Raw genomic sequence first — 14,871 nt, forward strand, 5'->3', positions numbered from 1 at the left:
CCATGAGGCAAAATTTTTAGAAGTATTTTAAAATCATGTCTAATTAAGTCCTTGATATGGACCATTACAGTTTCCTTTTATTTACATCTTTCATGTGACCTCTGGATGATATAATTGTCTAATTAAGTCCTTGTTGTGGACCATTACAGTTACATTTTATTTGACCTTTGATGTGACCTCTGGATGATTGATGTAGTTGATTGTGAAGAAGATTTTGTGAATCTGACATTTTAATCATTTACACATTTTGAGAATTTCATTACAGAAACATGAGAGATATATCTATTTTGGAATTAGGTCAACATTTTTGAACAAAAATAAGGGTTAGAAAATCAATGATATAAAATATAAACTGCTTTAACCATATTAACTGTTAATTGCCCATTAATAATGTTTTTTTTGTCAGCATTGCTTTTTCCAGCTGTTAGGATATACATTTTAAAAAATGAATTTCTCCATTTAGTCTTTATTACAAATACTGTCATAAATCAAAGCTAACTCTAATATAATGCTTAAATTTAGCCTGGAATCTTTGATTAAGAAAAGGCCAAGTGTCAACAACATAATCAAATCCAGTTTTATTTTTGTTCCAATCAAGAACTGCAACACTTGTTTATTATTGACATTTATGGAACCAGACTGGATGAAACGTCGAGTTTGATATATGATGTCTTAGTTATGTTGTTCAATAATTCAGAAAATATGAGTCAGGCATAGCCTGCAAGGGAGCATTGGAGTTTTTCTTACATTTGTTGTCTTTGAAAAAATAAACGGTAGCTTAAAGGGTGAGATGGGATAGGTAAATGGTTGTCCATTTCAAAACAAATTATTAAGCATAGTGGATCAAGGTAATTAACATATTTTCAATTTTTGCTCTTGGTGTATGAACTGCATATATTAGTTTTAAATCAATTGAAAGGCTACTTTCACTTTTAATAAATCAATTGAAAGGCTACTTTCACTTTTATTTCACTTCCCTGACCCATTTTTACAGACCCATCTGGTACCATTTCCCATTGGCTGGACATATATTATAAGCCTTGCATGCATTGCTCTGCATGACCATTTTACAAAAATATCTACTGTAAATGATTGTTCCCTAGACTGGCTTAATATGATTTACTGTTGTATTTTAGTGACAAAGGGCATCGTAATACACTTATTAAAAAAAAAAAAAAAGAATTAAGATACAGTTTAACACTGATAACAATTGGTATTTTTCCTTGACATTATAATTTCTGTCAATCGCATAACTTTCTCTCACTGTAGGCTGTGTAACTAATATAAATCTATAAAGGGGGCTAAGTTCAAATTATTTATTTAATTTTTTTCAGGAATTTTCTTCCTGTAGTAGGAATTACATCAACCAAGTCTTAAACAATAAAGCTGGATCATGCTTCTCAGGTATGTATGCAAATTTTAATAGGCAAGCCTCTAGCGAGCATGAAATTTACAAATTTAACTATTTTGAAATTAGAAATCCAATGAAGTATAATTTTGCTCATATATTAAGCAAATTTATAGATAATCCAGTTTGCTTTTATTATAAAAGAAACCTTCTGATTGGGCAAAATAGGTTATTTTGCATATACCAACTTGGCACTGTAATGTCATGAATGTGATTTAAATTATCACAAATATTATAATGGTTTGATTAAGAAGGAGATCTTACCTTGGACTTGAATCAATAAGAAATTAAAGGTTTGTATTTAGTTAGTTAGTTAATGACCAAGTTATGCATAGGAAAATAATGATGTTTTACCCTGATTCTAAGCATCATCTATATATTGTTGTTTTTTTTTCAATTCGGTTATTGTCTAATTATCCTGCAAAAAGGCTTTCCAATATACAACAAATACAGTGTATTGAATAAGCCATGACTGTATTTGTACAGTAGGCTAGCATTGTACTCTGTATTAAATAAACCATGACTGTATTTGTACAGTAGGCTAGCATTGTCTTCTGTATTAAATAAACCATGACTGTATTTGTACAGTAGGCTAGCATTGTCTCCTGTATTAAATAAAGCGTGACTGTATTTGTACAGTAGGCTGCATTGTACTCTGTATTAAATAAACCATGACTGTATTTGTACAGTAGGCTAGCATTGTCTCCTGTATTAAATAAACCATGACTGTATTTGTACAGTAGGCTAGAATTGTCTCCTGTATTAATAAGCCGTGACTGTATTTGTACAGTAGGCTAGCATTGTACTCTGTATTAAATAAACCGTGACTGTATTTGTACAGTAGGCTACCATTGTCTCCTGTTTACTACTTTTCCTTTTAAGTAAAGCAGTAAAATGGTACCATATTTAAATATGTCCACATTCAAGTGGTTCTAGATAGGCTTTACTGCATTGAATGTATTTGTAGTGAAAATCTGCCAATTTTAGTGAAACCTTTCAATCAATTAATTAACTTTTCAGTGGACTCTTCTGGTAATACCTGTGGAAATGGTAGAGTAGATAGTGGTGAGGATTGTGATGGAGGATATCTGGGAAAATTTGACTTGGATGACTGTTGTACTACTTCATGCAGATTTAAAAATTCTGCTCGGTGCAGGTAATTGGGAACTTAAGTTAAGTTTGACTGGGCACCAATGCCACAAATCCCATTTTTTGTTGTGACCTTATTATGCTGACTAAAACAATGAGAAATTTCGAAGTATTTTTTTATTAGATTTGTTCAAACTCGAGTTTTTCTCTTTTATTAGCTCACATGAGCCAAAGTTTAATGTGAGCTATTTTCATTATGTTTTGTGTCTGTCATAGTCTGTCGTCATTGTCTTTCAATGGCTTTCCTTAGAAAATCAACTTGATGTTTTATTTAAAATTCCATAAGACAAATAAAATGCATGGAAGTCTTATAACTTCCTTTCTATCACACATTTACATCTGTGTTATGAGTTCAGACCCTGTAAAGATAAAAGAAACCACCCAAGGCTATCATTTATTAATATTTGTATCCCAGCAGCAAGGAAAGTACAGATTTTACAGTATTTGAGTGGATTCATCATGGGGATCCATGCCTTATGAAAAGCAAGAAGAAATTCAATCCTCTGCCATTCTAAACACAATCGTGCACCCACAGATAAATGAATGGGTCTGCATCATATATACAAGCATTTTCGAAGATGTTTTATTATTATTATTCTTTTTTTTTTTTTTTTTTTGGGGGGGGGGGGGGGGTGGGGGGGGTTTATCCATTTTCAATGTATGAAATGGAGCTTGAGAAAATGATATAGCACTTCCATATATAGTAATGGGATGTTTTCATTTATGTATATTAACTGTGATGAAGACTTAAATTGTTTAACATTATTTAACACTTACCTTGAAAGGAATTATTTGTCACCCTTGTAAATAAACATACTAGAGGGTTAATATAAATATTAGTCTCCTATAAAAGGTCTAATATAATGTTCATAAAATTAGATGTAGCCAATTAGTGCAGCACAGGCATTATGGTACAACTTCTTGTTATTTTCCTTATGGCAAAAACAAGTTTGGGGGATGTATAGTTTTTTACATTAATACTGAGATAATATTTTATTTTCAGTCCATTGAAACAACATTGCTGTACAGGAAAAGCTGTTTATTTTCTTGTGACTGAGTTAATTATTTTTTTTTGTTTTCAGCCCAATGAACCATCATTGTTGTACTGAACAGTGTACCATAGCAGCAGCAGGTGTGGAATGTAGTGCTGATCTTAAGGAAACATGCATTGGAAGGGGAACCTGTACTGGTTCTAGTAGTACCTGCCCTGCAGGGAGCAATAAGCCTCAGGGTACAGCATGTCTGGATGGGTAGGTATCTATAATATTGAATTCCAGCAATAAGTCCCAGGGTACAGCATGTCTGGATGGGTAGGTATCTATAATATTGAATTCCAGCAATAAGTCCCAGGGTACAGCATGTCTGGATGGGTAGGTATCTATAATATTGAATTCCAGCAATAAGTCCCAGGGTACACCATGTCTGGATGGGTAAGTATCTATAACACTGTAATTTACAGTATTACCTGTTGTGCTGGGAGAAGCACTGTTAATGTGTTAATTTTTGCGGTTGCTAATTTTTGCAAATTCTGTCAAGTGAACATATTAAAGGTATCAATTTTTGCGGTTAAAAGAAATGGTAAGCTTTCTATTATAGTGTTAAAACTCAATTCATTGAGTACTATTTCTCGCGCTTTTTTATCTACTGGGAAAGTAGCGAAAATTAATACTTTAACAGTAAGTCCCATGGTACACCATGTTTAGATGGATAGTTATCAATAATACTAGATTCCAGCAATATCTGTCCAGCTTGGAGCAATAAGTCCCAGGGTACACCATGTCTGGATGGGTAGTTATCAATAATACTAGATTTCAGCAATACCTTTCCAGCTGTGAGCAATAAGTCCCAGGGTACACCATGTCTGGATGGGAAGGTATCAATAATACTAGATTTCAGCAATACCTTTCCAGCTGTGAGCAATAAGTCCCAAGGTACACCATGACTGGATGGGTAGGTATCAATAATACTAGATTTCAGCAATACCATTCCAGCTGTGAGCAATAAGTCCCAAGGTACACCATGTCTGGATGGGAAGGTATCAATAATACTAGATTTCAGCAATACCTTTCCAGCTGTGAGCAATAAGTCCCAGGGTACACCATGTCTGGATGGGTAGGTATTGATAATACTAGATTCCAGCAGTACCTCCCCAGGTGGGGCAATAAGTCCCAGGATAAACCTGTGTATCAATAATACTGCTATCTTTTTAATTTGGTAACCATTGTATCCTTTTTAGACTGCAAAATTTTTGCGCCGTTGTTTTTTTTTTACACGATTTCTGCGATTAGTTTACTTTTCTGCAGCTTTAAATTCATGATTATTCCCCAATTCATATTACAATGTTGTTTGAAAAAAATTAGGCTGTGAAAAATTTTGGTTTTTTCCTTTTTTGGCAGATGTTTACTGGTGTGAAAGTACTTATGCATTTGTTAAGTCCAGAGTATGCTCGATATTTTGAGGAGTTTATTTTGACGTTTTTTAAACAGAACCTGTAAATACGCCAAAATTAGCACTCCACAAAAATTACCACTACACACATATATACGCAGGAAAAGAAAAAGTTATAAAGTAACTTACTTGTCCTACATAGCTTTTGTAGTTGCCATGGAGACTCATACAATGTAATCAGTAAGGACTTTAACATTTTGTCTAAATCATAAATAAGGTACAAAGCATGTTGAGTAAAACCTATCTAAACCAAACCTTTACTATTTGTTAAGTTTAAGGAGGTAGACCTAGGGTAATTGAAATAACTCTTGAAATCAGTGAAGTATGTTTGTATTATATTCAATTTCGTCAAAGCCTGTATCAAGCTTTCATTTGATACAAAATGAAATGAAATCAGTCCAAGTTACTTTGATGCTTACATGATGTTGATGTAAAATGCTGAATACAAGCATTCTAATGATCTGTAGGAGTTTTGTCCCTTACTCTAGATCTACCTACCTCCTTAAACAGGTTTCCATTTACCAAAGTTCAAAATACATTTAAATTGATATACTGGGAGTTAAAAGTTGTCTGGTTTGGACAGGTTTCAGATTTATCAGGGTTTATTGTAGACAGGTTTCATTATATTTTCAGGGGCCAATGTGATGGTAGTGGAAAATGTCTTGCATTCTGTGAAGCCAGGGGTCTTCAGTCATGTGTTTGTGAAAATGGTAAGGCCATTTTGATGCGTTTATTTATAATTATGTTTGTCTCCCCCCTCACTTTGGTAGGGAGGCATTTTGTTTTTGTCCTGTCTATCTTTCTGTCTGTCACTCTTTTGTAAGTGCTACACCTCAGAAACTACTTCTCCAAATTTTATAAAACTTTTTTAGGTAGATATGACATATGTAGCTATGCATATTACCAGGAATTTATGAACCACTGAAATTTGTGGGAATTATATCCCTTTTTACTATATATATATTGAACAAGGGGAGATGTATGTTTTTTTAGGAAAAAGCAATCTTCAATAACAATTATGTTAGCTTTTGCTCCTGATGAGGTTTTCATTATTGGTGCTTTACAACAAAACATTAACACAACTGGTCTTGATTTTGGTGATGAAATTTAAGTATTAATCTCTCTAAGAATCAGACAAATATTGTATTAGGTGTGACACATAAAGAAATAAACACAGATATCATATTGCATTATCCAAGTAATTATACTTCATAAATTCCAAAAATAACCATCAAAGTATAAAGTTTGCCTTTTTTATAAATTGATATGTCAAATTAAGTTTATTTGCACTATAGATTAATGGTGGGAAAACTTCCCTACATTTTTTTTAGGGATAAGCTGTCAAAAAATATTTACTTCACGGATGCTTCAGGATAAATTAGAATAGGTTTTTGGTAGTTTTCTAGATGTATTAAATATATTTGAGGCGAAAAAAGTCCAAATTGAGAAAAATAATGTGACTTCCATTGCCTGATTCTTACACAGAATGGTACTTAATAGGAAATAAAAACCAACATATTGATATGTAGATGTGCAAGATGGATGAAAACAGTTATTAGATATACCTTCAAGCAGAGACATTCGTTTTTATGATTAACATGATAAAAGTAAAGGTAGGGTGGGGATAGTAACTCACAGTGTATCTAGTTGCTTACTATAAACTGCAAAATTTTCACGCTGTGGTTTTTTTTTTTCATGCTTTCTGTGATTAATTTACGTTTCCACAGCTTTAAATTCATGATTATTCCCCAATTCATATTACAATATTGTTTGAAAAAATTATTCACGGCAGTTTAATTTTCATAAAACAGGTCTTACCGCAAAAATAGGGAAAATAAAACTGCTGCTCAAATATCATGTTGTACAGTATTTAATTGCCAAATGAGAATAGAACAGACAGACAGACAGCAAAAAGATTTTCAGTAAAACATGGAGATATGTGAGACATTGATTTTGTGCTCTACACAAGTCCAAACAAGAAAATAATAGGAAATAATTGTTCTTTACAGTTGCAGACTCATGTAAAAGATGCTGTAAAGATACGACACAGACTACACATACCTGTTCTGCTCCGAATCAAACTAGTTATCATCAAGATGGCCGACCTTGTACTGTAGGATATTGCAACAAGGTAAAAAAGATTTCCCTTTGACAAAGTCTAAGCGTCATTGTCTTAGCATACTGGCAAAAATGATGGACCACTGAATTCTAGACATGAAGACCATTTCATATTTTGGGAAATTGCACAGTGGAAGGTTTTGTATAGAATTTAGGCTCTGTCCAAAGCACCAAGTCATAGTTTTCTGAAACGGGAGTAAGTATGGAATTTATTGTGCTATAGTAAACTTTAATCTTTATCTCTTATCAAAAGCCTGATAATGGTAAAATTTGTTTTTTTAGTAAAAATGGACTAATCGTAAGTCAAACCTACATCTATCAGTTCATTATCTCATGACTTTGAAATGGTAATAAATTCATGATTAATTTCCCCAAAGATTCCCCAAGGATATTCACCAACCCTGTAGTCAGACTTGTCTATCCCCAAATTATATATATAAACTGGTATTTTTTGTATTCTGTAACTATCCACTATTCATTATTACTTTCCTCCCCCCCAAAAAAAACGTATTATTTGCATTGAATACACAACTCCAGCTTAATAATGACCACCATCTTCCTATGATATTATACTCCCCTAAATGAGTGGTTGGTATATTATACTACCCTCAATGAGTGGTTGGTATATTATACACCCCTCAATGAGTGGTTTGTATAATCACCTTGTTTGTCCTTCATTCTGTTCCTCTGTCAAAATTTGTCACAATTATCCCAGCTCCCAATGGATGGATTTATTTCAAATTTGGTGTATGCCTTTATGTAGACAGTATATATGCTTCAGTTGATTTGGTAACTGTACAGTATTAACTTCCTGTATGAAATGGCCATTGGTAATGCTTCAATTACCATGACAACCCATGCAACTTCATGTTTATATTTACTTTATTTCCAGGGAAGCTGTATAAAGTCAGATCCCAGTTATATCAGTAGATTCTTTGACTTAATTGACCAGATAGATTTTGATTTCATCGGTATGTATTGTTTACTATAAACTTGTCTAAAACAGATACATTTTGACTTGACTAACCAGATAGATTTTGATTTCATCGGTATGTATTGTTTACTATAAACTTGTCTAAAACAGACACATTTTGACTTGACTAACCAGATAGATTTTGATTTCATCGGTATGTATTGTTTACTATAAACTTGTCTAAAACAGACACCTTTTGACTTGACTAACCAGATAGATTTTAATGTATTGATGTGTATAGTTTATAGCATGGCCTGTCCGGAGATAACCCTTTTGACTTGACTAACCAGAGAGATTTTGATATATTGGTGTGTAAAGTTTACAGTTTGACTTGTTTATAAATAACCCTTTTGCCTTGATTTGCCTGGTAGATTTTAATATTTTGGTATGTATAGTTTACAATACGGCCTGTGTAGAAATAACCCTTTGGACTTGATTTGCCTGATAGATTTTAATATTTTGGTATGTATAGTTTACAATATGGCCTGTGTAGAAATAACTGTTTTGACTTGATTCGCCTGATAATTTAATTTATTTGTTAATTTTACACTAAAACCTGTTTAAACAGACATTTTTTTAACTAAAAATTTGTTTAATTTTGATTGGTGCTAGTTTACACTGGTTCATTACGTAATTCTGTGCAAGAAGGGATTTAAGGAGATATTTAATTTATATACCATCATTTACTGTTTACCATTTTGCCTCTGAATAGCCAAATTTTACACCAGCCAAAATAACCAGTCGTAAGGTATGGCCAAGAGTGTTGAAGAATGCCCACATAAAACCAGTTTGTAGAACTGGTTCTGTGAACGAGTGTCTAGAACTGGTTCTGTGAACAACTTTGTAGAACTGGTTCTGTGAACGAGTTAAATCTCGACACACATGATTGTATTTTGGTTCTTCGTGAAAATCAATCAACTATAATCCTATTTATTATATAGATTTTCTCAAAAATTTATTCTGTAAGGAGATAGACCTTGGGTAAGAGACACAACTCTTAAAAATCATTGGAACGTTTGTATTCAGCATTTTACATCAATTTTATGTAAACATCTAATTAACTTGGATTCATTTTATTCTGTATCAAACGAAAGCTTGAGAGGCTTTGGGGAAACTGAACATAATATAAACATATCACTGATTTCATGAGTTATTTCCCTTACCCTAGGTTTACCTCCTTCATTTCTAATAAATTTAAATTTTGGGATTGGTGGATCGATATTCCCAAACCATCAGTGACATTGAATAAAGTGAAGGTCTTGGTGGCAGAAAGTCTGAGACTCTGCGTTTATCAAAATTAGTCACACATGTATAAATTACTGCTATAACAAATAAAAACATATTGTAAATTACTTCTTGATGTGATATTTTAAATGCTGTTTTCCACACCTTTTCTTTTTTCTAATCCATTATATTTAAAAATGGGGGGGGGGGGGGTGTAATAATTTGCTATTCATAACATTTATACTAATCTCTTGGATCCATCTGATGAATTATCATGTTTCATATTATTTCAGCTGAAGCCTTCAAGACCAACATGGTGGCCTTTATTCAAGTTTTCTCCTTGTTGATTTGGGTTCCTGTTAGCTGTTTCTGCTGGTGGAGGGTAAGTTAACATTATGAATTAAAAGCTCATCTACTCCAAGTATGTAAGTCATTGAAAGTTTAAAGTAATCACTATATTCAGATCAATTTTTAGCCCCCTGCTAAACAATGATTGGCAATGGTAACAATATCAGTCCGTCCATCTGTGACACTTTCTGGGGGTATGTCCATTAAAATCTGTTGATGGATCCATATCTCATATTATATAGTGCATAATAGTGTAGTTTGAATAGATATGATGCACATTACACCCTTTGATTGTAAGAGTTAAGGAACTTGGACTTTTTTATGACATATCTCAGAACTATAGTAGGTGTCCTACTAGACTTATCTTAAATGTGTATTTTATTTGTTTGTTTGTATTGTTTGTTTTGTTTTGTTTTGTTTTGTTTTGTTTTTTGTTTTTTTTTTTTTTTTTTAGGGGGGAGTGTAATATAGGAGTTACTCTGTCTGCTTGTCAGTATTGCCTTTCCCCATCCACAAATCTTGTTAAAGCATATCTTACAGTAATATATAATAATATATAATGGGATTTTGATCAATTTAATTAAAATTAGTTCCATTCAGTCACCACAGGTATCCTCTGTCAACACTCCATTCTACTTCTGTGGAGATGACCTTTTCAGAATCTGCAGGTTTTTCCGTTTGAACAATGCTTCCAATTTCATGAAAGATGAAACATGATTGGCTTGATTTTGATGAAACTTGTTAGAAAAGTTAGGCATCATAAATGTGTATTTAGATGGAAGCTAATCCTTGATAGGCAGATAACCCCAACTTAAGAATGTAACATTTAAGATATGGGTGGGGGGGATTGGCTTGGTTATCTCTATTATTTGTTGATTGAGCATTACAATTAATGTTCATTGAAACTTTAATATTTATTCCAGGATAAAAAAAGTCAGAAATGGTTTAGGAATGAAGAAAAAATTGAGAGGAGAAAAGTAAGTACTAAGCTACACAGATACACATGGTACATTTACCTTTATTTTAGCATACAAATTTTTTTCAAAAGCCTTAAAGAAACCTGAATTTTTCCCAGATTCAAAAATGATGTGCATACTACCTCCCCACCAAAGAAGGTGGGGTAGTTTTGAAAAAGCACAGGCATGAACTTACACATGGTGATTTTGTTTTCAAATCCTATCTCACCATTATGACTTTTATAGCCAGCCTCATGGAGTGATTACATAAAAAAAGTCATGTGATACCCTTCGTAAAGTTGTATATCTGTCCATCCGTCAGTTTCCAGAAGATAAGTAAGGGAGGTATTTCAGGGTCTTTTTTCAAATTTTGTATTATTATTTTAAAAAATATCATTCACTGCAAATCAAGTTGTGATTTTAGTTTGATCAGATTATATACACAAAAGTTCTGGCCATTTTTAAGTTATTTTTACTACCGAAACTTTTTGGCAAAAAAATGGGGTGTCATTTGTTGTCCCATTAGATATCCTATTTTTTTACAAGGCCTCATAAAACGTAAATAGCAAATTGAGATTTTCCTCAAATCTTCAATTTCAAGCAATTTGATTAGTTGAAATTTGAGTTGAGGAAAGATTTGAGGAAAATCTCAATTTGTTATGTTCAATGAAATCAGTGCCTACAAAATTAATTTACCATTTTGCCAATACTACTTCCTTGTTGAAACAGAATAGAAATTTATTAGTGGACCAAGATGGCCGCCCAGTTGTGCGACCTACCAAGCCACGCCCTGATAACAAGTATCTGATGATGGAGCCAAGGTCGCTGACAAGAAGACCATACAGTAGTCGAGCTCCCAGCTCTCGCGGGGGAGGAGGACAGAGTGGTAAGGGGGAGAAGAAAAAGAACAAGGTCAAACCAAACAGAAGGAGGAGAGACGAAAATCATATAACTATGCCTCGTGATTTGGACGGGGATAGTGTGGCATAGATAGAATATGTTAATGTGTATGTATATAATTATTAGAAGGGACATATCAGGGTGGGTTCCTAGAAAGGGTATGTTTCAAAATGGTTTATTCAGTAGAAATGTTTCAAGGTAATTTTTATGAAAAAGGGGATGCTTTTGAAGAAAAGAGAAACATTAGGTTAAAGAGACACAGGAACACGTGTATGTAATGAGGATCAGAAGAATTGCATCACTTAAACTTGTCTTCTCAAAATTTTATTTCCTCATTTCAAGATAAGGGGATTTTCCTTCATTCATTTGTGTATAAATTAGACCTTTTTTGCCCTTTTAACATAACAAAATTTTTGACCTACTTGTCAATTTACTTCTAAGGTTGAGAGCAGGAATACAGAAAACTAACAATTGATTAATTATGGCTTAGGAGGAATTTTTTTTAGAGAAGGGTGTGTTTCAGGGTAGTTTATTTTTAATATAGGTGTCAGGGTTGAGTTCAATTGAAAGTTGATAAATCAAAATTGTACTTATTTAAACTTTAATATTTTAGAGAAGAAATTTAAAAAAAAAATTGGGGTGGGAGAGGGGGATGGGGTAGTTTCTTTAGTCTGTTTCAGGGTAGTTTTATAGGGTAAAGTTTAGTATAAGTATAATAATGCCTCAATATAATGCAGGAAAATGGACTAATTTTCTCATCATCTTTTAAGACTTTATGGTCTTTAGTAAATTAAATAATTAAGGCTAACAAAATTATACTATATTCCCAGGCACCCTAAAAACTTTCCTGCATCTGCGATTTTTATTATGGTAAAATCTAGAAATTGCATATCCGTTCTGTAAATTTTCATTTTCAGTACAGAATTGACTTTTAATTTGTTGAAGGATTGGTCTGCATGCTTGACAGAAAGGTAATAAATATGATGTGAATGAGGCTGTTATTTAACATTGATCATTAAAAAAACTAAAAGTATGTCTTTTGGCGGAGAAATGGCTCTTATTTCTTGCCACATCTTATATTCCAACATCTTTTCAACATCCTGTACGTTTACTGAATTGTTCAATTCAACAAAATTTCTCGAGAGAAAAGAAAATTTGGTTTTGATGAAAAAATAAGAAATAAAATAAGCCTCCTTCCTGCATCAGTTTTTTTATAAAGTGGCCTGAGAATCAAGGCATTTTTTTTTTGTATGGTCAAAGTGATACTCAACAGTTTTTAATTTGTTTCTTATGACATGATTAAATGATGACATAATTAACACTGCTCCATCTAAAAATCGTGCAGAGGGGAATATGACATAACTTCTAATAGCCTCTTAACAATCCATGCAATTTTTGTGTAAAAATGAGGTCAAACTTTGGCTTTTTTAATAGAAATTAAGTAAATTTTACCCATACATATCCGCTAAGCCAAACTTTCGCTACAATTTTCATTTTTCAAAATATTGTCTACTAGATTTGTTCTTCTGAAGGACATCCAATCAAAATATTTTATGCATGGATCACATGTTGTCTACTTTTGCATGATTCTTAGATAGAGTTGCACTTATCAAATGAAAATGGGGAATGAGATGGCAACGATTATCAAATTTCATGGAAGTATAAAGTGTTATGTGTTATTTTCTGTAAGAATCAGGCGATAGATGATCCTTGGTGGAAAAACAATCAAGTCTCTCCATGAAAATCTTATTCAAAAATGATCTAAAATGCAGAGATGACATGACTTTTTTAAATGTCACTAATTGGAGGTATGAATTATATGAAATTCATTGCAATTTCATGGTCAAAGGGAGATAAATCACTTTTCTCCTATTATTCTATTGTTACTTTGAACTCGCTTTTCTACATCTCTGTCACTCCTATGACACCAAACTATTGATTTGTCTTCAATAAACTGTAAACTCATATTGTTAAATTTGTGTATTTTTTTTCTCAGCATGATTCTTTGTTCATAATTTTGCTTGATTCTTACAGCACATAAAAATGTAACTTCAAAAAAATTGTTAAGTGACTGCTGCTTTGATGCATAAAATTGTTGTTTTGCTTTTCAGTCACTGTTTTTTATTGCATTTAAATGTGAAATATTTTCTTGTTACTTACTGGAATAACATGGTATTTAACTGTTATATTATAGTGCATTTATACCTGAATGATACTTTATTTCTGCATGACTACTTCAAAGAAGTTGTTTTTTTCCCTTTACATTTTATTGTAATATGAAAACTGCATAAAACATTTTTATATCTTTTTCTACAGTTTTTTTTAAAATTATTTAACTTTTTTTGTATGTAATTTTTTAAGTCATATACAATATAGCATAATATTTCACATTTTTAATACTCAATGGCAATACATGACATAATTTATTATATACCACTCAACAAGTGCCTGATGTAATTGAATCACCATGTCTGTTTGCCTTTCTGTCTGTCTTATTGCCCGTCCAATTATCTCAACTCCAGAAGCAAGAATGGATTCATATTTGTTATGGAGATTTATATTGATAGGGGCATACAGTGTGTGATTTTAGTTGCTGCCCATATCAGTATCCTGTTTCACAGGATTGCTGTACAAATGGGGGTTTACCTTTCAAAAACTTCATTCAAACCAACAGCTCTACAGAACAACCTGCAAGAAAATGTAACTTATTTCATTATTTCAAGACTTTCCTTTTTAACAATAGTGGTAAATATTTATTTGGATATATTGTATTCTTAGTTAAGTTTGTATTGGAACAATACTCTATTGAATATAACTATTCTCTGATCTACTAATTAATCTTTTGGTTCCTAGAATTTCTATTTTTACAGGGTAATAAAAGATAAAAATTCTTTTTATACTGTAAATACATGCTTACATTCCGTCCTTTTGAAAGGATTAATAGTTTGTTGAGACATTATCACGTGATTATTCTGAAATTACCATGGTAACTAGATTGTTCTGAAATTGTCATGGGAGCTTGATTCATCAGACATTGTCATGGGAATTTGATTCTCAGACATTGTCATGGTAACTAGATTCTTAAGACATTGTCATGGTAACTTGATTGATAAGACATTGTAATATTAACTGGATTGTTTAGACATTGTCATGGTAACAGAGAATGCCATAGTTACATGTTTTGTTGTTTATGCCACATTCCGTCCGTTATACTGATGTAGTTTTCTATGTTCTATTATATTTTGTATTTTGATAGATTGTTTTACAAAAAAAAAACAAAAACAAAAACAAAAACAAAAATAACTTTTGAATGAGATTCTGTTGTTTTTTTTTTGCCAAAGACAGAC

General features: G+C 32.4%; 1 protein-coding gene across 1 annotated transcript in view; it reads left to right on the top strand.

Annotated features, from left to right (window-relative positions):
- Nucleotides 1-14,838, top strand: part of LOC148600325 (ADAM 17-like protease) — a 47,269-nt gene extending 32,431 nt beyond the window's left edge. The window contains exons 13-21 of the mRNA XM_088558134.1: nt 1,335-1,404; nt 2,429-2,564; nt 3,640-3,807; nt 5,639-5,715; nt 7,015-7,136; nt 8,016-8,094; nt 9,614-9,702; nt 10,592-10,645; nt 11,354-14,838. Of these exons, the coding sequence (XP_088414260.1) occupies nt 1,335-1,404; nt 2,429-2,564; nt 3,640-3,807; nt 5,639-5,715; nt 7,015-7,136; nt 8,016-8,094; nt 9,614-9,702; nt 10,592-10,645; nt 11,354-11,614 (1,056 nt within the window). The 3' untranslated portion in view covers nt 11,615-14,838. The remainder of the gene's footprint in view (nt 1-1,334; nt 1,405-2,428; nt 2,565-3,639; nt 3,808-5,638; nt 5,716-7,014; nt 7,137-8,015; nt 8,095-9,613; nt 9,703-10,591; nt 10,646-11,353) is intronic.
- Nucleotides 14,839-14,871: the final 33 nt, after the last annotated feature.

Source organism: Perna viridis, chromosome 13 (genome assembly GCF_037379345.1).
Source record: "Perna viridis isolate PV_CMFRI_1.1 ecotype Kerala chromosome 13, ASM3737934v1, whole genome shotgun sequence".
In the NCBI taxonomy this organism is placed as follows: domain Eukaryota; kingdom Metazoa; phylum Mollusca; class Bivalvia; order Mytilida; family Mytilidae; genus Perna; species Perna viridis.